This window comes from Branchiostoma floridae, chromosome 19, assembly GCF_000003815.2.
Source record: "Branchiostoma floridae strain S238N-H82 chromosome 19, Bfl_VNyyK, whole genome shotgun sequence".
Classification (NCBI taxonomy): Eukaryota; Metazoa; Chordata; class Leptocardii; order Amphioxiformes; family Branchiostomatidae; genus Branchiostoma; species Branchiostoma floridae.
In genome coordinates, this window is record NC_049997.1 from 13,990,543 (window position 1) to 14,014,681 (window position 24,139).

The 24,139-nt window shown below is 41.0% G+C and overlaps 1 protein-coding gene across 1 annotated transcript in view; it reads right to left on the reverse strand.

Moving 5' to 3' along the window:
- LOC118406508 overlaps positions 1 to 24,139 on the reverse strand; it is a 126,476-nt gene that overhangs the window by 21,539 nt on the left and 80,798 nt on the right. Inside the window, exons 93-122 of the mRNA XM_035806569.1 lie at positions 23,448 to 23,542; positions 22,543 to 22,740; positions 21,758 to 21,935; positions 21,091 to 21,284; positions 20,512 to 20,639; positions 19,360 to 19,600; positions 18,698 to 18,896; positions 15,015 to 15,112; positions 14,480 to 14,640; positions 13,798 to 13,915; positions 12,648 to 12,820; positions 11,825 to 11,984; positions 11,220 to 11,498; positions 10,466 to 10,597; positions 9,673 to 9,863; positions 9,039 to 9,240; positions 7,894 to 8,025; positions 7,223 to 7,375; positions 6,520 to 6,732; positions 6,291 to 6,384; positions 5,795 to 5,912; positions 5,203 to 5,348; positions 4,569 to 4,702; positions 3,852 to 3,962; positions 3,534 to 3,689; positions 2,553 to 2,822; positions 1,825 to 2,033; positions 1,361 to 1,520; positions 699 to 787; positions 7 to 200 (exon numbers count right to left, since the gene is read on the reverse strand). Of these exons, the coding sequence (XP_035662462.1) occupies positions 7 to 200; positions 699 to 787; positions 1,361 to 1,520; positions 1,825 to 2,033; positions 2,553 to 2,822; positions 3,534 to 3,689; positions 3,852 to 3,962; positions 4,569 to 4,702; positions 5,203 to 5,348; positions 5,795 to 5,912; positions 6,291 to 6,384; positions 6,520 to 6,732; positions 7,223 to 7,375; positions 7,894 to 8,025; positions 9,039 to 9,240; positions 9,673 to 9,863; positions 10,466 to 10,597; positions 11,220 to 11,498; positions 11,825 to 11,984; positions 12,648 to 12,820; positions 13,798 to 13,915; positions 14,480 to 14,640; positions 15,015 to 15,112; positions 18,698 to 18,896; positions 19,360 to 19,600; positions 20,512 to 20,639; positions 21,091 to 21,284; positions 21,758 to 21,935; positions 22,543 to 22,740; positions 23,448 to 23,542 (4,926 nt within the window). The remainder of the gene's footprint in view (positions 1 to 6; positions 201 to 698; positions 788 to 1,360; positions 1,521 to 1,824; positions 2,034 to 2,552; positions 2,823 to 3,533; positions 3,690 to 3,851; positions 3,963 to 4,568; positions 4,703 to 5,202; positions 5,349 to 5,794; positions 5,913 to 6,290; positions 6,385 to 6,519; positions 6,733 to 7,222; positions 7,376 to 7,893; positions 8,026 to 9,038; positions 9,241 to 9,672; positions 9,864 to 10,465; positions 10,598 to 11,219; positions 11,499 to 11,824; positions 11,985 to 12,647; positions 12,821 to 13,797; positions 13,916 to 14,479; positions 14,641 to 15,014; positions 15,113 to 18,697; positions 18,897 to 19,359; positions 19,601 to 20,511; positions 20,640 to 21,090; positions 21,285 to 21,757; positions 21,936 to 22,542; positions 22,741 to 23,447; positions 23,543 to 24,139) is intronic.

Here is a 24,139-nt window from a genome sequence, read left to right on the forward strand (position 1 = left end):
AGTGGCATAAGTGTGTAGGATCTGTAGGTGTTGTTTACTATGATCCAATCAACTTCTACAGCCAGGTTAGCTTCATCTTCCTCAGCACAGGACGCAGCCTTGAACAGGCCCACCTCGTAGTGGTCGATGTCGCTCTCTGGGTCCGAGTAGTTGCCCCAGAACACGTCAATCTTTTCATCAGTTCTGGAGTACACCATTTCCTGAAAAAAAAAAAAAAAATAAGAGGAATTTAGTGTTGCAGTTTTGCAAAATAATTTGGATGGCTTAATTCTCAAAAATTAAGATTTAATGGCTTTTAAGCAATGTTACTTTATATGAAACTGTGCATTTGTATTTGATATTGAAAAGCAAGAAATTGCCATGATTATTAGGGAGGATGATATCAAGCAATTTCCAGTTGTCATTCACATGGAGCTAGAGCTGTCAGCACTGCTAAATTAGACACTCACCAATTCCCTTAATGTCATCAATGTTACTTCTGTACAGATTCTTAAATTCAGTGACTTTCTACTGATTAACAAATACGGCCAAAGCTTGTTGATTGTAGCCTGGGTACCATTTGATTTCTACCAGGGCTTCTTGCACTCATGAGTGCAAGGAGCCCCGGTAGAAATCAAATGGTGCCCAGGCTATGTTGATTGTGCAAAGGGGCAAAAGTGCAGTCACTGTACATGACATGTACAAAATGTATTTCTTACCTGTCCAAGCAGTGGGCCCACCCTCAGGTATCCCTCTACAGGGTCAGTCAGGTCAACCTCAAAATAGTCCATAGTCTTTTCACACTCACCTGGAAGTGCAACGAAACTGTCATTGGTTGCAAAATGATTCTGTCGGTAGGTTTAAAACAGACTTGGAAAATCAGTGGTACAGATGAAAGATACAGTAAATCTTAATATCTTAATGGTGATTTTTAAAATCTTTTTAGGTGACCCCTCCAACATTAATTCATGACTCCGAAAATATGCATTTACAATCTACTACTGTAAGAGTTACTGACACTATTGTAACAAACTTGTGAACTTTAAACATTATGAAAATCTTCTATCCCCTGGTACCACAAAATTATGTCCCTGCAAAAACATAGAATTCACTGTACACTAGATCTACTAGCAGATACATTCGCTTGGAAACCAGTAAATACCTTTTTAAACAATGGTGCTACTTATAATGCCAGTCAAATGTTTCCTAAGCAATTGATTTGATACATAATCACATCATTCTGAAATTATCAGAATCTATTAGCAGACTCTAAAAGTTTACAGACAGACAAATTAGCTGATAGCCTTGAAATTTGTAACCTCAAATCCCAAAAAACATAAATCACACTTTACGATTGATATACAGAATGATTGACTCTTACCAGCTTCATCCACTCCCACCACCACCACAAAGTAGTCCCCGTCATGTTCAAAGGTCAGGTTTTGTGCCTTGTAGAACGTGTCTTTCTCTATCATGGTCCACGGCAGCACGGTGAAGATCTCAGGGAGCATTGTCTGATACACCTCACTGTTCTCATCAATCTGAGAAAATCACAACATTTCATTTGTTCAAATATGTGACTCAGCAACTGTACTCACAAGAATGTTTTAATTTTGCTATGGAATGGAATGGTGTTGGTTGGGTTTTCATGAGGTTAACCAGTTAGATCTGGTGGTACAGGTCTGTGAGCGTGCCACACAGCACGTTTTGACGGCGTCAATAGTGCACAGCAAACACGCAATGACAGCAGTCCCAAGGTGCCATATGGGGTACCCAGAACAGCTGTTTTTTACGATCTCAACAATGATAAAAGACACAGTAGTAGTTAGAATGTGGAGCTCTTACCATGTCTTTACAGTTGAGATCCTCTGCATCCTCGTGTGCTGTTGATCGTTTCTGCACGCCCGTTCTACGGCCGATGCCGATCATGAACATCCTCATGGCCAGCACGGAGGTGAAGGTGGGGAACACGTTGGGTTTGGACTGGAACCCCTCCCACAGCACCAGCACAGAGTTGTTGGAGTTGATGAAGGGGGACACAGTGATGTTTCCAGCTGTAAGGATATAAGTTGGGGACATTTAATTCTCATACTTATCCCCACAAAGGATACACAATCATGCACTTAGTTTGGAAGTTCATCTGTGACGGCACAACCCAAGAAAAGAAGAAGACTCCTTAACTACAATTCTCAACACAAAAAATTGTTGACAAAGACTTGAGTTGTACAGTAAAAAGAATTTGGTATTTAGAATGTATTAGTATTTAGTATTCTATGTACTATACAATGATTAGTGACTGATTTTCCTTGTGTCAAGAGATTATCTTGACTCGATAAATAATTGTCATTGCATGACAGTCAGTCACAAATTGGTATTTTAATTCACTGCATCTTTTCTTTTGGTCTTGTTATTTACAATATCATAATCAAAATTGCTTGTACCCTTCTTTGAATTGTACATTTTAAAAGCTATTAGTTTTGTTAGTTAACATTGTGGTTTTAATTATGCTGGATTTAACTTATCTAAACAAAAAAATTAGTGAACAAAAAAACATAAGCCTAATAGAAACGTACCTATAACTCCGCTATCATAGCCAACCCGGATTCCATTGGATGTTGCTTCAGCAGGAGCGAAGTTTTTCCCGAACGCCTGCACATTCACGTAGTAGTACGAGTCTCCTGGGTCCAGGTTCAGGTGGTAGAAACAGACAGTCTTGTTCAGACCTACGTTGGTTGGAGCGACGATGTTGTCGCGAGTTCTGGAAGATGACCGGTCCGTTCCCACGGAGACGACGTAATAGTCAATAGCACGGTGCTCCTCTGGCAGCTCTACTTGTGGGTTACCTGGGGAAACAAGGGCAAACAAGATTCATGTAGTTAGTGGTTAGGGATGGAAGTAATATTGACATAGATGTAACATTTTAAGTTGAAATACAAAAGCTATGATAGTGGTATCCTCCTAAATATAATTAAAAACACCCGTAATGCAGGTTCACTTTTATCTGTGGAGTAACCTATATCTGTTACACTAAAAAAATGGCAATTGGGATGTCAAGTTGATGGAAGGTGGTTTTAGATTGAAATTTGCAGTTTGAAACCACTCAGTCAACTTGATAACCCCAAATACCTGGTTTTCAAAATGATGGATATAGGTTACCCCGCGGATAAAGGTGAACTAGAGTTAGTAAACTGTTAGTTGTGTAGAAAGCTCATGAGTAAGATAACTATAAAAGATGTTGTAAGGCTTAACACATAATCTTCTATAATTAATGCCACCTGGTACATGTGCACAGTCATAAATTTGCAACATTTCAGTTTAAGGATTTTATAAACTACACCGAATATTGTGTTCAGATATGACAGTCTGTCTCCAACAAAAATCAAATTGTTTTTTTTCAATAGAAAGCTCCTATGATGTCATTTACCTTGCTCTGACCTACCCACGTTGACTGAATTTGCTGAAATTTACAACAGAATTCATCCGAGTCTAATAACTACTTAAGGTTCAGCACTAAGGACAGATATATTCAAAATGCTGCTTGTGAAAATGCCCACCTGAGGGATCACTGTTGACAGCGGTAGTGCTGGCACCAAAGTTGTCCCAGTTGGCACAGATATCAGTGACAGACGCCTGATAGGTAAGATCGTATCCAATGATCTTACCATCCCTGGTGACGCCGGGAACAAGAGGCTCTCTCTGTACCATGATACCTGGAAGCGTACGGAAAACATAAGAGATACATGACACTGTACAAACTTTAAGGTACATATGTAAGTTGACTTAAGAAAATCTTTTATGATACAAATACACAAACATAATCAGCTTGAGTAAAGAGCTAGAAATTCAATGGAGTAACAGGCATGTAAACCTACCATCTGACCGTACAGTCCATGTGTTACCCAGCACGTTGGTGGCTCTCACCACACTGTAGTAGGTTTCCCCATCCGTCATCTCCAGACCATCTCTCGAACTTTCAGTTCTCACTGTGTAAGGTACAAAATATATCACAATGGATAATGTTTTGGTGACCATTTACAACGTATCGGGGTTATAAAATCATTGGCTAGGCTATAGTGCTAACAAAATGAGATTGTGATCATGAGGTGAGGGGGTCAATTCCTGGCATTACAGACTACACTTTGTGCCCTTGGGAAAGGAACTCAAAATAACTTTCCTTCCTCCCCCAAGGTGTACAAATGAGTACCTGATATTGTTGGGGAGCTTCAAGGCAATAGAAAGAGAGGGATGGGTCCTATCTTTCTATAATAAGCCCAAGACATAGTGGATCAACAAATCACTGATCCTACAGCTTATGTATGTAACTAGAATGAACTGGCAGACTAAGTCAATACTTAGTCTAGTGCATGAGAGGTAAATAGAAAAAAAAAGGTGGAACCGGACGAAGTCACTTTGCTCTCTCACTCACATCTCATGCACTGGTATTGACTCAGGGTGCCAGCTCATTCTAGTGATGCTAAGAAAAGTGATGGATGTCACTCAAAACATCCACAGTTGTAATCTCTGAATCTTATCCAGTTGTAGTCATTGACTTGTCTTTGAACTTGTAAGAAGTATAGTTCATTTCTCACCTTTTGTGTCAGTGAAATCTTGGATGAGCGTTTCGTCCACTCTCCTGATGGACCACTCATACTGTACAATAGGACAGGGGTCTCCACTGAAGTCCCAACTGGCCTGGAGCTCATCTAGGGATGTCTGATAGTCACTGTAGCCGACAAAGTAACAAGCAATGTTACAGACTGTTTGCAACATGATTAACACTGTGATATGAAATATGATCACATATTGCTAGACATAATTTGTTTCAATTTACATCAATGTTGCAACAAGAGAAGTATATATATCTGTATCTTTTGACTCAAGGCATTAAGATATAAAGATGACACTGTACAGGTGCCTAAAATCAGGAGAGGCCAAACTGATACACATGGAAAAAGAATCCTGAGAAAAGAGCTTCACAACAGACCTGAGTCAGCTTGCAGATGTGTCTGATGTGTCAGAGACTGTCATTCTGATCTAGGACTGTTTAGCCATAGCCAAAGCTGTAGGGCTAATATTAACTCGGATTTTACAATGGTCATTACTGACCAATGGGCAACTTTGCCAGAAAAAGCAACACATTCCACTACTTAAACAATGTGTTCTCCCAGAAAGTTTGTTAACATTAGCCAAGCATGTCTACTGTCAGTTCCATGAAGTACTTACAGATCTTTCCCAGCTACAGGTCCATCGAACACCTCTGCTGGGCGCATGGGTGGGAGGCCAGCACTGAACAGACTGACATAAACACCATTGGAGATGGCAACTGTGGTCAGGCCGGCCAAGTTGTAGGCCTTGATAGACACAAAGACCTGAAAACAAAACAAAACTAACATCAACATTCTCAAATATCATTGTTGTTATGTGAACAACTTCAAAATGTGTTTTCTTGTCTTTTATCTAGAATAAAACAGTCAAAGAGGTTTAGCAAAAATAGCATCTCAAAACTTGAAACTACTACATCTGATGAATTCTCTTTCATTTTGATATATTTCAAGTGGATTGTCCACATTTACTGACAAAGTGAAGTGCAGGATGGTCTTTCAAAAAACTGTAACGAAAATGCACCTCAGTCAGTAATGTTATCTGGGGAAAAGGTATTCCATCAAATGCTCATGGCATTTGATTTTAGGCCTCAGCACAGTTATTACATAAATTCGATGATGAAACTCTAATGGTTGAATAGTGAATGCTTAAGTTGCTAAATCATGCTACCGTTAAAAAATCAAGACTAACAGTATCATAATGTGAGCCCTACCTGTTGAACCTGTGCCAGGTCCAGTCCCATGACAGTGAGAGAGGACACCCCACTGGGTACTTCTGTGTACTCCCTCAGCTGACCCCCTCCTGGGGTGGTGCCTACAGCATACTCATACCTGCACAAGGGTCATAGCATATATATTGTAAGAGTAACAGTGACTCAAATATACATAGAAAAATTGCTGCCCCTCCCTAGCATAGTGTCTACAGCATATGCATCTGATCTGCAGACAACACACATACATGTTGTATGTTTCACAGCTAAAAAGCACTAGCCTGGAGTTTAGCCTTGTTGTGCTTTAAGTCGCTCCCCGAAGTTGGTGGAAGCGTACCTTTGGGGAGAGACTAAAAGAACAACAATGCTGGAGTCCAGGAAAAAAAATTTCATGCCCTTACATTTGTGTACTTTGCACCAGGGAATATTAAAAAAAGGGCACTAAAGGAATGATAAATATGTCATTTAGAGGTCACCAAGGAATGACTGTTGTCCCTACTTGTCAATGGAAGAGTCTGGATCACTGAAGGGAGTCCAGGCAGCAGTCACTTGTGTGGTGGACTGTTGGCAGGTAGCATCAAGGGCCGCACATTCTGTAAAGGATAAAAACAGGAGCTCTGTAAATGACTGCAGTCTTGCATCGCACTGTATAAGCTTACATGTATCTTTACTATAATTGGTGATAACAGTGTGACATATGACATTTAAATTGAACTGATATTCATTACCTTCTTCAGTAGTACATTCAGACACAGGGTTGTAGACTACATTCCCAGTACTGTAGTTGAAGGTGTTGAGACCAGACACTTCCACTACAACTCCACTGACTGGTGGTGTTGCATCTATGATGATGCTGCCAGAGTAGGCGTCAGTCTTCAGACCCACACTGTTATAGGCTGTCACTGTAGCAAAGTAATATCTCTGGTCCTGTAGAGTTAGACCTGTAGAAAAGGAAGTCATAAAATCATGATATTACAAGTGAATTAATCTCATTGAAGGCAATACAAAATAACACACTGCATTTGAGATGGCACAAAATATTATTTCTGAGGGCTATTTATGATTAAGAAGGCATATACATGTAGGACAATAGCTTTATCTATAAGAAATACATATATAATAAGTATAGCAATATTCAGACATTTTAATTATTCCCAATGCACATTTCATTGTCTTCCTTGGACGGCTTCTGTATCTGTATCTACACATGTATATAGCCTGTATGACCTTCCTTTGGCATAACACACCACCCTGTATAGACCCATTTCACGCAATATACAGAATGCAATGTTATATCTAGATTAACTCATAAAATCTCCCTGCCGATTTTGGTCATCATGCAACTTCACGAAATAATCCGAGATAACATTTTTCTTCAGATACAGACATAAAGAACCACTGACGTATTGTTTCACAAACACTTTTCCTCACCTGTAGCTCTGTACTCAGATCTGTACCCATCCAGGGACACTGCAGCAAAAGTGTCGTCCAGACCCTGCTTGGTCCCAATCTTGAAGTCGTAGCTCACAATGTTACTCTCTGACTCCAGGAAGAACTCCCAGCTGCACTGGAGCTCAGTTGCAGCTGAAACACAATTGTACATCACGTCAATTGAAAAAAGGCCAAGCTGTATAAAGAACCAAATAATTTGGGGGACGCGTAGATATTTAGATCTGTGGTAAAACGTACATGATGACTAGATTTTTTAAAAATTGAATGTGATTGTGTAGGGTGGTCCCATATTTCTATAGTGATCAACTGTGGCACCAGTACCGGTAGACTTGCCATACTCTAGTATGAGTGGCTGTCCATCAATTGTGGCACCATTTCTTCCAATATGATAGGTGAAATCCATACAATGTAGTTGACACATAGTTCTTGGCTTCGCAGTATTGACTTTTGGGTGAAATCAGGATAACCAAGGTGTAATGATAGCCTTTAGCTGCAAATGGTGACATAAGGCCTGGTTGGTTCCTAAAACTACTGAGTGAGCAAAGCTGACCAATGACATCAAGGCCTCTTAATCAATTTCAAATAGGGGCTCCTTATTGGTCAACATTGTGTGGCTAAATGGTAATGATGTGTAAAGTCCTAGAGCTCACCAGACATGTAGGATGGACAGTTCACAGTGCCGACCACAGGAGGGGTGTTGTCTATTACCACACTGCCACTCTGGGCACGGTTGGTCAGTCCAGCCACGTTACTGCCATACACAGTCAGGATGTTGGGGATACCTGGGGAGAAATGATTATTAAAGTAATAGCTGAACACTGCATTCCTAACAATCATCATCTTAATCATCATCTGTTGACCCCCGGGTGGGATGAGGTAAGTCCATGCACTACTATGGGCGGCCACGCCAGTCCTTCTCAGCTAGATTGGTATTTCTATAGAGAACTCTCATGAAGGTGAGCTTCTTGCAATATGTTTTTCCACAAGGCCTCCACAAAAGGAGTAAGCAAAAGAGCAACGGTATTCCTAACAATGCCTTACCTGCTAGCTAAGGCATTGTTAGCTTAAATATGAAAAAATCATCAGCTTGGTTTTGTGGTAAGGTAAAAATTGAAATCTTAAATTTGCTTCAGCAATTTCAGAAACCCTTAAAAAACTTTCCTATGAAAAAGGGTGGGGGCATATTCATATCAAAAATTTTCTAGACTGAAATCTGTGGACAAAATTGTTGGAATATATCAAATCATAGGTAAAACGTAAAACTTTCCATTCAAACACAACAGCTCCTTATGTTTCAGAACCAAGGAGAGGACTATAAAACTTTTCTATTCAAATGGGGGAAAATTGTAAATCATTTTTCATGATAGATAATGCAATGCAGCTTACTATAGCTCATGTTTTGGGCAGAGCAAACTATCCTTGAGAAAGGTCCTTTGAACAAGCTGCCTCCCCCCAAGCACTGGAATACCGGATATCAAACACTAATGATTTTTAAAACCCTTGACATGTTGAGCCCATATATACGGGTTGGACATAATATATATATATATATAATGCTTGAAGTATCATTATGGGCGAGGGTCATTTCTCACTGAAATGTGGTATATTACAGCAAACCACATTGACTGGGGAAGTACATGTAAATCTGCAGCAGTAGCACAGAATAGGCCAAGTTTTACTGATCGGATTAATTACCAGCTTAGTGGGGTTGAATCGGCAAAAAAAAACCACATCAGGACAAGGGTTAATTTTATAAGCCTTCTATACAAAAACAAACGTGGTTGATAAAACCTACCTGGAGCTGCAGGTCTAACACCAGCTTTGTTACTTCGATAAGCATGGTTGAAGGGTGTCGCTGCCAGGGTGTCGCTGCCGTAGGGTGTTGTACCAAACTGGTACCAGCCGGAACTGACCGGACAGTCGTCATCGGTGACATCAAAGGCTGCACTGATGAAACCTGACGTCAGCTGGTAACGGTTTGTACCAGGTGCCAAGCTCTGTAAGAAAAATTAACAACAAGGAACAATAAACATTTGGGATATAATATCCTTATCATCTTAGACTCACTGAAAAAGCCCCAATGTGAAACCTGTGTGACAGACTAAATGGAAATTTTCAACAAGAAATACATGGATATCCCAATGGTGTTACTTGGGGTGACTGCTATGTAAAAGATGTTGGTTAGCTTAAGAACTAGTCTGCTCTACAAATATACCTTTGTCTCCTATTTCTTGATAGATGTTGTCATAATCCATGGTTCCATTGTTAGTGAAAATAAACTTAAAGGACATGACATTGCAAAATAGTGAACCTTGAAGATGTAAACAGGGGTTAAGAAAAATAACATTTTGAAACAAATTTGATAACATGTTGTAATAGACTACAAACTATGCATAAAACATGCTTGGAATGGGGTATCATCAACATACCGCATCTTCACCAACAGGCACAATCCCAACACTGGTGATGTCCACAGTTGGAGGAGTGCAGTCGATGAGGATTCCATCTGAGTAGGACTCCAGGATGTTCCCAAACCCAGTGATGGCACGGACTGTCAGGTAGTACGTCACTCCGCAATCCAAGGACAGGATGGCTCTTGCTTTGCCACTGCCTCCCAATCCTTGAGTGAAAGAACAAAATTCAATGAGAAACATGAGCTAAACATCTATCTTAATTGGTTAAAAATTGTCTCTCTCTATCCTAAATCTATGCTTTGTTAGCTATGCTGTCCTATATCAATATGATTGGACTGCCAGATAAATCTGAGTATCTTAGATGATATTTGCTATCTTAGACTGTATTTATCAATTGATTGTATTCAATGTACTAATACAAGGTTATGTCTATACATCAGCAATCACTGCCTGTGACCTACGTGTATTGTATATTTTACAATCCAAATGAATTCTTAGTCCAAAAAAATAAATTTGCCAATAAGATCATGTTTTTGGTGCTGTTTGCGGGTGGGGTTTGCTTGCAATACAAGCTTAATTGTTAGTGGACAGCATACATTGTAGCTTGAGAAGCTGTTACTGGATTGCTATGGTACTGCAGCAATATTTCCAAAATGGATATCCTATTTGATCATGACTTTTCCAGTGCAGGCATTGGTCATAAGCATATTTGAGGAAAGAAGATGCTATCGGCTCCCAATGTTTTTTTTTTCATTTTCTTATTCTTTTAAGTCATCATTCCTTTTGTCTATCAAATGAATAGACTGACCTCCACCCCTGACTTGGTCCTCAGGTTTAAGAATGATCCCAGCAGACAGGAAGGGTTGAACATCGTCCTCACCACTGGAGGTACCCACAGCCCACAGGTAGTGAGCTATACCATTCAACTGGCTCTCAAAACCTAAAACATATGAAACATATATCAACATGTATGTTAAGTTGTCCTAATCTGTAACATTGTTTTCAAACTAATTCAACTAATCTTAATTCTTATCAAGATATTACATAATTTGTTACATCAGATGAATATGCTACCATTTTATTGATCAACCTTCTTCAGTTTTTCAGAAATATTTTCATAGCCTTTTTATATGACATTTACAGTAGCTTTAGAACAAAGGACAGCACTTTAAAGAGTTAAAACAAACATTACATTTCTGTGTAGCTACTAGGGAAAGAGTTGCAAGCAAGACAATATAATAAGAAAAAGATAATATGACACACAGATCTTTGTTATTTGCATGAGCTACCTTTTAGAAAACATCCATCAAAATCAACCAACATTAAAGAGCAAGGTATCAAATACAAGACAAACTGTTTTATTGTAAAACAAACTATCAAATCTCCAGCTACATGTACTATGAATCACTGTTTTATTAGTTATGCTAAATTCCACACCTTCCTGTCATCATGTAATTGGGATTTCCAGTGATCCACATGACATTTCATCAAGGCACAACCGCTTCAGACATTTCAGCACCAAGGACAGTACTTATAACATACCCTTATCAACATATATTCACCTGCAAAGTGTCCAGTGAGGATATTTTTGGTCCTCTGATAGTCGAGGTCAGTGTTCTCCTCTGGGCCATCTGTAACATAACCTGCCCTGTCCTCGTCTACGACAAATATTGGCGAGGACGTGATCGTTGTGGAGAAAGAACCGGCGCCGTTCCGTGCCTTGGCGGTGACGTAATAGACCGGAACGTTGGTGTTCCAGTCCGTGAGAGGGAGGGTGAGGCCATTGATGTACCCTGCACGCTCGGAGCCCATATTGGTGAATGGTAGAAGGTTGTCAGCACCTGGTAAGGAAAAAATGAAATAGTTGTGACATATGGCATTGTGTAGCACATATAGCTATTGTGTAGCAAGCAGGGCTCTCGTCAGGACAGAAATTTGCTCGTTGGGACGGAAAATAATTTCACTCCAACCGTCCCAAAAAGGACGCGAAACTTGTTGAAAATGTACTTTTATAAGCTCAAAATGACATATTTTGCCAGGAAAATCAGCAAAATGGGCTTACAATGAGAAAAAATGTTAAGCTCGAGACAGCCCTGGTAGTGAGTGAATCAATTGGTTTTACTATATTCAAGTGTAAAGAAAGTGTTGAAGCATATAGAAGACTCACCAGCACTTGTACCAACACAGACCCAGTAGTCCTGTATCCCACTCTCACCATCCACAGCTAACCAGGAGGCCTGGATACCATTAGGATCAGCCTGCCGCACAAAACCATCTATCTTCTCCTCTGCACTGCCATCCAGTACTCCCACACGCAGGTACTGCATCTGTTCAAATTTTGAGAAACACATGTGCACAATGTATAAACCTAAATACAAAGAATTGTCTGTTAAAGAAAAGTGATAGCTGAGTATAGACGGTATTGTCTTGCCCATTAGCCCATTGCTATTTATTATTTACAGATGGAAAGTGTACTAGGATCAACTACTGGGCCCAAAACAGGATTCTTTGTTACCCACAGTATATTAAAAGGCTTCCACTCCAAAGGTGTTTACATGCAAATCATACAAGTCTTACCAAATGGGCCATGATCAGTTTCATTTGGCAGTCATATTACTTGCCTCAGACGTATATGTCTCAGAAAACCCTTCAATTAAATAGCAGTACTTTGGCAGCTTTCTTCTTGCTTGAAGAAACTACTGTAAATGCATTTAAGTTCGCGGGGATTTAATTTCGCGGTAACGGGAAAATGGACTTTTCGCGGTGGTTTTAATTTCACGGTAGCACCATGCACTGTAGTCTCTTACTGTTATGGAAAAATATTCGCGGTGGTTTTAAATTCGCGGTGAAGCGGCAGCCGCGAAAACCGCGAACATTAATCCACCGCGAACATTTCTGCATTTACAGTATAACAAGCTCCGGGTCCATTGGACACAGGGAGTACTACTGCAACTTCATCATTTTTTTCATAATATGGAAAGATATCTTACCGCAGGAGGTGATGGGTCGATGACATCACCGTCTGTCTGGTAGACAGAAGTCAGCGTAGCTCTGTTGACAGCTCCGACCCTGGTCTGGTACATGGCTCCAGCAGACAGACTCAGTCCTGTCTCCGTATGGCGGGACAGGGAGGCCGGGTACAGCAGCTTCCAGGGATCATTAGCTGTTTGAGGGTTACAGAAATGTCTCATCATTCATACAGCATTGTTGCTGTTATTATTGTTATTGGGTGGGCCGACTACTCACTCTTTGCAGCCAGGGGCTGAATTGCGAGGAGCTTACAATAGGCAGGGCTAAATCATAAGGGTCTGTAGCAAGCTGCCATTCGGTGCCACTCAGGTGACCTCAATATGACTGTCGCAAGTGTCTGGAGCGAGCTGCCATTCCGCGCCACTCAGGTGACCTCAATACGACAGTAATTGCCCCAGGTGCGGCCAAGGTACTGTAGGTTTTTAACCGCTCACACCACACCATCGCACATGTGGCGGATTCTTTAACGTGCCTGGGGTATGGCTCTCCCCAGACACGGGACCTCCACGGGAAGTCCTATCAGAGGGTGTTAGTTAGAGTATCTTGTCACAATTGAAACTATATGTATCATCCAAGACAACAAAGAACAAGAAATAGAAAATATCATAAGTCTCTGAAATGTTCTTATTTTATTCACCATTGTGACTTTCTCTCTGATTCTATCTACACATTTTTTCTGGCCATAAATTTTCCTGGCCATACATTTTACTGAACCCAGGTCAAGCTAAATTTCCCATTTTTCCAGTTACATCTTCTGCCTTAAATCCTGTCACTCTACAAAATTCAAATAATTATTGACACACACCAACACAAAAACAGTGACCAAAAACAATTTTTTCCTCTTTTTATGGAGATATCAATTTTTCAAAATTCTGGCTGCTTCTTCTCCCTTCTTCAGTTTTGTATGATTTTTAGTTTTTAGGAGATAATTATGACCAACAAATGCTAACGTTACACATGATCAAATACAAAAACTGCAATAAACTATGCAGATATACACAAAGAAAACTTATTAACTATCAGCATGGAATAAAGTAACTGGTCCACATTCAATCAAAGAGATGCCTTTCTGCAGGATTATTACACAGATTAAAAAAAGGACAGTCTTACTTGGCACAATTTGTTGCCTGGTTCCATGGAAGGTCTCAAAGATGGCTAACTTGTAGTGGTCCAGTCCAGACTCCTCATCCTGGTAGCTCCAACTTGAAGACAGGGAGTTTTGGGTTGTCTGCAAGTTGTGCAAAGATGATGATAAGCAGAAAGTTACCATGATTTCAGAACAAATACTGTAAATTTCACAATGCAGCTGCAGAAAATTCAAGTACAGTTCCAGTTGAGGTCCAGTGGAGCAGGTCCAGGTCCAGGTCCAGACCTGATCCTGGACCTGATTATACAAATCATATCATTTGAGAGAGTCAGACATGACTCCATGAGTGCCATGAGTTATGTTCAAAACACATACAGTTTTATTAGAAAGATATACTATTAGCTATTTTAATGTACAAGAAAAAATAAACAGAAAGGGGATGTAACAAAACAAGCAAGATTTTAGTTTCAGTGACTCTAGTGATCACTGAGCTATCCTGAAGTATTTTTACTGCTACGACTTGACCCAGGCTGTGAATATGGTCTGACCCTGAATACTGAAAAAAATTATTACGTAAAACGGAAACCATGAACATCAACAAAATTCTATAAATCAAATTTCTCTTACGTGTTGGTCCTGTAAGATTTAGCCTTCATTAATTATGTCATTTACCAAATTTTCATGTAAAGACTAATGTTAGTTTACCTGGTAGTCCCTGTCAACAGGAGGGTCAGAATCCCCATCCCAGATGTCCACCAGGTAGTCAAACACAGGAGGAGTCAGGTCCACGATGAAACTGTCTGTCTCTGCCTCTGTCACACCTCCAGCAACATTGATAGCTGTGAGCTTTGTGGTGACAATGTCAGCTGCACAAACAGAGAGGCAGATGACATTATACTACAGTTTGTTAAGAACACATTTTGTAAGAAATGTACAATTGTTAAGACATTTTGCATTATAACAAATGAGTAAAAAAGTGCAAATCTATACAAAAATTTAAAAAGGAATTTGGGCAAGGCTCGATTCTGGCATTTCCCCTGCATATACATATCCTATCATGTGTCACTATTATTTAATTTAATTGAATGTATACTGTACGAAAAAAGTATATGAAATCAGATACGATTTATTAGCCTTGCTCTAGGCTATATATTTTTTTCTCAAATGGTAGCAGAAATATTTTTCTTTCAAGGTTTCAATAGTGAAAGTAGTAGAGGAAGACCCTGGTGGGTTTCATTACCGTGGAGGAGGTGGAAGTGGTAGAACACCACCGAACCCTCGTCCTTATCAATGTCATCAGGGCCATGGATGAGATGGTCTGCTCCATAGTTACCATCACTGAAAGAAAATGTTATATTGTATCAATAATTATGCTCAGGCAACAGAGGTTGTGGTTGACCAAGGAAATCCAGGATGGAATGCGTTAGGAGGGACATCAAGGTGTGCAGTCTATCTAGGGTGAACCCGCTGGACAGAGCCGCATGGAAGCATGGTGTGAAGACTAGCTGACTGTCTACCCGTGCCAGAGATCCCAGCAGCAGTACAATCAAATATTGGATACTACTAATACTACTATACATAAGCTCAAGGGAAGTTATACCAGCTGAACAATACAGATACAGGTATACAGAAATTTTATGATATCATTGTCATCACAAAGCAAGGAATACATGTCATTTACAAGCAAGAACTGACACCTGTTCAGCAAATAGGATGAGCTGACTGAAACTATAAAAAGATAAATGGCAGTGGTATTCCCATAGGTTTGGGATGACTGGGAAGCGGCAAGACTACCCTACAGAGCGGAGAAACCATTATATACTCTGGTCACCCAGAAGACTATCCAACACATGTAAGAGGAGTAGGAATCATTATGTCTAAGGAAAGTTCACGGAGTCTGATGGAATGGGAACCGGTCTCAGAGAGAATAATCACTGCTAGGTTCACGTCTCGATGCCAGGACACAACTATCATACAAGCATATGCTCCCACAAATGATGCAAGTGAAGCGGACAAGGAACTGTTCTACGAACAGCTGCAAGCCACCATGGCAAAGCGTAAGAAGAGGGACATCACTATTCTCATGGGGGACATGAATGCCAAAGTGGGATCAGCAAACAGTGGCAATGAGGGTGTGATGGGGAAGCATGGAGTTGGGACCATGAACCACAATGGAGAGCTCTTTGTCGACTTCTGCTCCGTGAACGACATGGTTATAGGAGGCACCTTGTTCCCACATAAGGAGAGCCATAAAGTGACCTGGAGATCACCGGATGGATCCTACGAGAACCAAATAGACCACATTGCAATTTCTAGAAGGTGGCGCGGAACCCTACAAGACTGCAGAATAAAGAGGAGTGCAGATGTTGGCTCGGACCACCATCTACTTATGGCTGCCTGCAGGGTACGTCTCGCCGCTTGCAGAAAGAAAGTTCAGAAGACTACTAAGTACAATGTGGAGAGGCTAAAAAACCCGGATATAAAACAGCAGTTTGTACTCACCTTGGCCAACCGCTTCGATGTTCTACGTTACAATTCGGATAATGAGGAAGAGTTAGATGATGATGAAATAGAAACCGAATGGTCGACCATCAAAGAAGCGTACACAAGCACATGTGAAGAGGTTCTGGGAAAGGTAAAGCGGGAGAGGAAGGAATGGATGAGCGAGGGCACATGGGAGAAAGTGGAGGAAAGACGCAAACTGAAAGCAAACATCGAGAACTGCAGAACCAGGAACCAGAAGGCCAATGCCATGAAGCAGTACAACTCAGCTGACAGGAAAGTAAAGAAAAGTTGCAGGAGAGATAAAAGGAAGTGGATCTCAGACAACGCTGCCGAGGCAGAAGAGGCCGCGTCAAAGCAGGATATGAAAACCCTCTATAGAATCACCAAAACACTGAGTGGGAAAAGAAGACAAATAAACAAGCCAGTACAAGACAAGAATGGTGAACTGCTTGCAACAAAGGAGCAACAAATGGAACGCTGGAGAGACCACTTTAAAGAAATTCTCAATCGCACACCTCCACCGAATCCCCCGGAAATTGAGCCCCCAATAGAATTGCTCGATATTCGCACTGGCCCACCAAGCAAGATAGAGATCCGCAAGGCCATCTCTTCACTCAAGAACGGGAAAGCCGCAGGACCCGATGGAATTCCTCCAGAGGCCTGGAAAGAGGCAGGTAACCTTTCTGTTGAAGCTCTGCATCCACTACTCAGCAGAATCTGGCTAGAAGAGAGGACACCCACAGACTGGAAGAGAGGTACTATTATAAAGCTGCCAAAGAAAGGTGACTTGACACAATGTAAAAACTGGCGTGGCATCATGCTTCTCTCAGTTGCCAGCAAGCTACTCTGCAGGATCATCCTCAATAGAACAGCAAACGCAATGGAGACCAAACTAAGAGATAATCAAGCAGGCTTCCGAGCAAATAGATCTTGTAGCGACCAGATCGCAACCCTAAGAGTCATAGTGGAGCAATCAACAGAATTCAATTCACAACTGTATGCTGTTTTTGTGGACTATGAAAAAGCGTTTGATTCACTCGACAGGACATCACTATGGAACATCCTTGCCCACTATGGAATCCCCCCAAAGATCATCAACATGATTAAAGTCTTCTACACCAACTTTCAAGCACAAGTATCCCACGAAGGAGATCTGACAGAGCCCTTCAACATGACCACCGGAGTGCGACAGGGGTGCCTCTTGAGCCCGCTGCTATTTATAACTGCACTGGACTGGGTGATGAGGGAAACTACCAAAGATGCCAGGACAGGAATTCAGTGGACATTGACGGACATGTTAGATGACTTAGACTTCGCGGACGACCTTGCTCTTCTGTGCCATACCATCAGCCAGATGAGAGAGAAGACCCAGAGGTTAGAACACAAGTCAGGCCAAGTGGGACTAATCATCAACGCAGGAAAAACTAAAGAGATGAGGGTGAAAACGGTGGGGAACGCCAAACCTGTGTGCTGCAGAGGAATAGAGCTGGAGACAGTGAAGGAATTCACATACCTTGGCAGTGTCATCAGCAGTGACGGAGGTGCGACCAAGGACATTGAAGCCCGCATAGGGAAGGGAAAGGCTGCCTTTGTCCAACTAAGACCAGTTTGGAGGGCCAGGAACATCTCCCTCAGAACAAAGCTACGTATCTTTGAATCCAATGTCAAGTCCATCCTACTATATGGCTGTGAAACCTGGGGCCTAACACAAGCCAACATTAAGAAACTCCAAACCTTCATCAATGTAAGACTCCGCTACATCCTTGGCATTTGGTGGCCAAATAAGATCAGCAACCATGACCTCCTGGAGAAAACTGGCCAGGAACCTGTGGAGGTCACCATAAGGCGCAGGAAATGGAGGTGGATTGGACACACACTAAGAAAACCCCCACCATCCATTACGAGGGCAGTCCTAGAATGGAACCCCCAAGGCAAAAGACGAAGAGGTAGACCTAGGCTGTCGTGGAGGCGAGGAGTCATGAAGGACCTACAACATGCAAAGACCTCGTGGCATGAGGCTAAGACAACCGCCAAAGACCGAGGAAGGTGGAGGCATCTCACCGAGGCCCTGTGCTCCAGAAGGGGCAAAGAGGATTAAGTCAAGTAAAGTCATTCCCATAGGTTTGTATCCACTGCGTCCAGGAAGTGGAGCATATTCCTCTCCTTCAACCGAATTTTACCCCCCTAGCCAAAGGCAGGTACCCATTTTTTTTACCTCGGTAGAGTGAGGGTATAGTCATGTAAGTGCCTTTCTCAAGAACACAAGATCCAACCAGGAACTCCAGGAATCCAATCAGTAACTTCAATTATTATGGTTGCTGGCCTAGCCACTTGGCCACAATGTCTAAGGCTATATTTCACTGCTATGATACAAAATGAAGTTACTCAAAAGACCTTGGACTGGTGTATTTTACTCACCTATCCCTCTGCCTTCTGTATACGGACACCATGAATTCATCAATGCCAGACTCGGGATCAAGAAAGTCTCCCCAGATTGTACCAACGATGGCCTGCTCTGAAGTGAACTCCTCATCTATGGGGATACCGTTTGCATCCAGCTCTTCACTGGTCCCGTCCACAATCCAGCCAGCTACAGGTGGAGTCAGGTCTACCCGGGCTGAAGGAAATAGGCGGGAAAAATTGCAAAAAGTTCATATACTTAAGAAAATATGATCTTTTATGATATATCCAAACATAAATAAAATAGCATTGGTATGCATAATCAAGCATCGTTTCTAGATCTGTAAATCAAATTTGAGTTATCGGAAAGCATTGTATCATTTCATACAGTACTCAGAAACCTATAAAATCAATATAATTGACTATTATGATCAGAGAAAACAAAGTAAGAAAAAAATGGAATGAACATGAATCAAGGAAATACCATTGGGTTATGTAGTAATGATGCAAAACTACATGGCTTTATCATAAGTTTCTAAACAGTTTTTATATCATTGCAAAATCCTATTGATAGGGTATCATATAGGTACACATGTATACCCTTCACAAAATTGTAAAATTAAAAATTAAAAAAAAAAATTCTGTGCATACATTGTACAACAGTCATGAAAACATCTTACCTCCATTGCTAACCACAGTAACACTCAGCTTCTTGAACCCTCCGTGGTAGGCAATCAGCATGTTGTAGTACATGGAGTTGTGTACCAGGGGCTGGTCCAGGTTCATACAGGTCTGGTGGACCCTGCTGGTGAACTTGGTCAGGTTGACCAGGTCATACCCGCCTGGGAAGCTGCCCACGCCCCACATGTACTTACTGATACCAGACTCAGTGTCATAGAAGTCCTTCCAGTTGGCACAAACCTGGAAAAAAAGAGTTGAGGTTTGTAGTTGCAGAAAAGATTGTAAGGGCTTGGTCAAGTACTATAAATGCAGAAGTGTTCGCGGTGGATTAATGTTCGCGGTTTTCGCGGTGACCACTTCACCGCGAATTTAAAACCACCGCGAACATTTTTATACTATGATATTAGATTGCAGTCTATGGTGTTACCGCGAACTTAAATCCACCGCGAAAAGTCCTTTTTCCCGCTACCGCGAAATTAAATCCCCGCGAACTTAAAAACATTTACAGTATGTTCTTTGTTATGCATGTGACCTGTAAAATTCTGCTGCTTTTTATGGAAAGGCAAGTCTTGCAAGTACATGTAACTGGTTTGCAAGTAGTTGATTCTTGCAAGTAGTTGGTTCTATCACAGTCTGATTACAAATTATGCAACATAAATATTGTCTGGTGACCTACAATGAATAAGACTGTGCTGTAATTTGCATAATTTTGTTTGGTACTCACGCACAATTGCTGTATTAGAGGTGAGTTTAAACAGATGCACAATCCCTGAGGTATACACACCTCAAAATTATTTGAGGTGTGTATGAAAAGATTGTTTACTGAGAAGGCCTCCATAATACTGTTCTTTAAAATGTTGTACTCCTAGGGTACCCGGCAAAATTATAAAAGTTGATGTTACTAAATATCAGAATATCATTGTCAAAATATCAGAATATCATGGTCAAATTCAATCAAAGTCTATGCATCACTTTGTAGTAGCTTTTAAACTGGGGAAAACTGTTTTCTTCTGAGACTCATAGTCTGAGCATTTTTCTGTGAGTTCTGTGCGTGCATGTTTGCATGTTTAAACTAAAGATAAACAGTAAAACACAATTCTAATGCAAAAATAGATCTACACTATGTATATTCTATACACAACTACACATACCTCATTCTGCTCCATAGTCCAGTTCATGTCTCTACCATACTGGCTCCCGTCATTCACCACTCCAGCAGTGGGCGGGGTGTTGTCCATGACGATTGGGGATTCAGCCACACCCATTCCTCTGAGATCAACTAAAAATTGACATAGATATTGAAATATACAAGTTATATATGGACTTGAAAAGATGCCAAAAGTATTTCTTTTTGGTTTAGCATGTTTCTGTTTTGACACTCTTTGGTTGAAAATTCTGCAAGACTTAATCAAGTGTTCCTTCTTGCATTATGCCTCAGTTACATTTTTCTATTCAGGTCACAGTCACAGTCACATTTCAAAACTGAAGCCCTTCTGGAGTAAATTCACTGCTTTTATTTTGCACTTCCAGGGGGCCTGTTGAAGCAAAAAATGGCTCATCAAGCTGCTGCTCAATATAAACGTCCCATGGATCCAACCAGAAATTGAAAACAAGTTAGTACCTGGTGGGGCATACCCTGGTGGGTTGGTGAGGGAGCTATAGCAAGAATCATATAGAACAGAAAACATGTATCAGACTGTTTTGGGAAGGAAGCACTGAGTCTCACTGACCTCCATTAATGACCCTCAGTTTTGGCCAGAAAGGCACCCCTTCCTCCTCAGTGGTCAGTTTTCCTGTCCAGTCCCCGGCTATCCCGTGCTCGTGAGAGCCGGTGTAGTTGTGACGTACCCAGTTCATCACCAGAACATCAAACTTGGTCAAGCCCAGGCCGATGTCTGCCTCCCTGATGTCTGACTGCTTATCACTATGTACAGGACAGAGTCAACAGTCAACAATATATTCCCATAGATCCAGAGTACAACATGGTGTACCAGCCTAAGGCTAAGATCTGTCCAATGGCTGAAGGCTGGGGGTGATCCAACCCTTGGAAGGGCTGACACTTAAGTCATATCCACTTGAGAAAACACACGTTTCAATGTGAAATGCGCCAGAAGTCGAGGAAAGTTGGGCACCCCAAAGACAAAATTAACAACAGCAATTCCAACGTCCAAACGTCAACACAACAGTTGGGAACTTTGATCGATCATTTCTCTCTTATTTCCTTTGATTGCAATTTCTATCATATATCTTTGGAAATGTTGATTATTATCCTTTATCATGGGACTCCATTTGCCAGGAACAATAATTGTAATTTATAAAAAAAAATTTCTTATTTTGAAATACTTCTCTACAGATAAAAATTGAATTGTTTAAGTTGGTGGGGGAGGTGAACTGTACCTTGCATTGTAAGCAACATAAAGTTCCTCTTCTTCAGTGAAGGTGACCTCCGTGATCTCGTGGAAGTCAGGAGGAGTGTTGTCGATACCGTAGGCTGAGGTGTGGCACACACTGGTGATCAGGGCACCACCAAAGGCTACATTGTTTATGGCTCTAACAGTGATGTAATATTTGTCATCTGAAACAAAAGCATCAAGTTTTTAGTAAAATAAGCAGTATCTAAACTGTCTTTTCATTCAATTTGTAATAATCATTAAACAGTTTCAATATCATTAGTCTTCTACAACTATAGATACACAGAGTGAAAGCAATGATTCTAACATAGCACAGTTTAATCATAAAGTATTGCCTTCACTAAAATGGTTTAAAGAAATTAATAAGAATTTACATCTGATTCAATAAGCTGTTTTCAAAGATCTATCTAAAAAGAGGATCTCCCACATGAGATTGCGGACGTAAACTGAGCTTAAATATTTTTTTCTGGTATTACAGAAAACAAATATTAAACATTATTATAGGGGGAAAGCAATTTGCATAAACTGATGTCACAGATGATGACGGCAGATCAGTCAATGATGTAACAAAGGCCTGCCCTGTTTTGTCAAGAAAGTGGGTAAGTCCAAATTCTTTGTGTTGAAAATTACAGTTTCTTAGAGCAGTCCATCGGTGTCGCTGATCAGACCAATTCTTAATTTGAATATCCGTCAGCAGACGCCGCATGTGTAGTAGAAATTACCAGTAACAGTAATGTTATTGTCTGTTATCTTAGCACAAAGATTGCTTACCCAGTAAGATCCCATCAGGATATCCAGGTATGGGTGGTATGGGGAAGATGCTCCCGGAGTGAGTCCACTCACTGGCATCGTACAGATGAGCATGAGGGTCGATGTGAGGGTGGATCATGTCCACACAGGGCTCCAGCCCAACTGCCCAGCTGTACCCATACAGTCCGGTGTTGTCATCATGGAACCCATCCCAGTTGGCTGGAAACATTCAAGATTTATTCTTTTAATGAAAAATTTCACGAACTTGTGAGACAAAATGTTTTATCTTTTTTTTCCAGTAAAATAGAGTTTGAGAGGGGTGAGGGAGTGAAGGCCCTGAGAAAAGAATTAAGCAGCATTCTGTTAAGTGGTTCAGTTCAGGAAATAAGGAAAATATGAGGTGAGGAGCATTCTTAGTAACAGAAATAGTAAGAGTAACTCTCCTTGGTGCTGAAATTACTGCTGTTAAGCATCATACTTCCATTTAATTGTCGCATTGTGATAGCAAACCATTTTGATTTACAGCTATGTATGGATGGTTTTCACATGCCTGAAATCATCTATAATTGTTCCTGTTGTACACTTGTATACTGGATGATGAGCTTTTCTTAAGATAGCCCAGTAAAGTTGTCTAGAATCAAGGATGTGATGTTTTTACATGATGTCATAGAGAAATGTCAGAAAATTGTATAATATAGTTTCTATGACAAGATGTCAAAAATTTACCTTAACTGTTGCAAAGAGGAAGAACATACACAAGAAATTTGATTTCTCAAGGCAAAAAAATTATATGTGACTTGCTTGAAATATTTTTGTAAACAACAGTAACTGTACAATTTACGCTGAATCTACAACATGGCATTGTGTTTGAGCATAAGGTTTGAGTTCATGTTACAAATCTATACGGCTTGTACAAGTGTGCATACCTGCAATGAAGGTGTTAGCTCTAGTGTAGTATCCTCCAACTGTCAGCCTCATGCCATTGAACACAGTCCTACCGTCCACATCATCACGGATTACCCTGGAAGACAAAGTTATTCAGATATCACTATAATGTATGCAATATACAGAAACGCTCTCATCACAACCAGGGGCTGAATTGCAAGGAGTTCACAATAGGCAAGGCTAAATCGCAAGTGTTTGGAGTGACCTCAATATGACATGTAGTTGCCCCAGGTGCGGCCATAGGACTGTAGGGTTGAACCATGCCAGGAAGGACCCCTACTTTTTCGATAAGTGTGGTTCCAGCAGTGATGGGCATTTGAGGGAAATTACATGCAAATATAAGCAAAATATATGCACACTGGAAGTGTCGTCTTCCCTAATACTGGATAAAGTGGCAAGGGCATTGAATAATGTTTTATTTTAAGTAATTGGCACCTGATGGCAGTACTCACCTGTGTTGAGGTAGGTTTGTCCTGTCTGCTTCTCTCCTACACCTGTCCAGCCCTACACCTACTCACCTGTGCTGAGGTAAGTTTGTCCTGTCTGCCTCTCTCCCACACTTGTCCTGCCCTACACCAACTCACCTGTGCTGTCTGCCTCTCTCCCACACCTGTCCTGCCCTACATGTACTCACCTGTGCTGAGGTAGGTTTGTCCTGTCTGCCTCTCTCCCA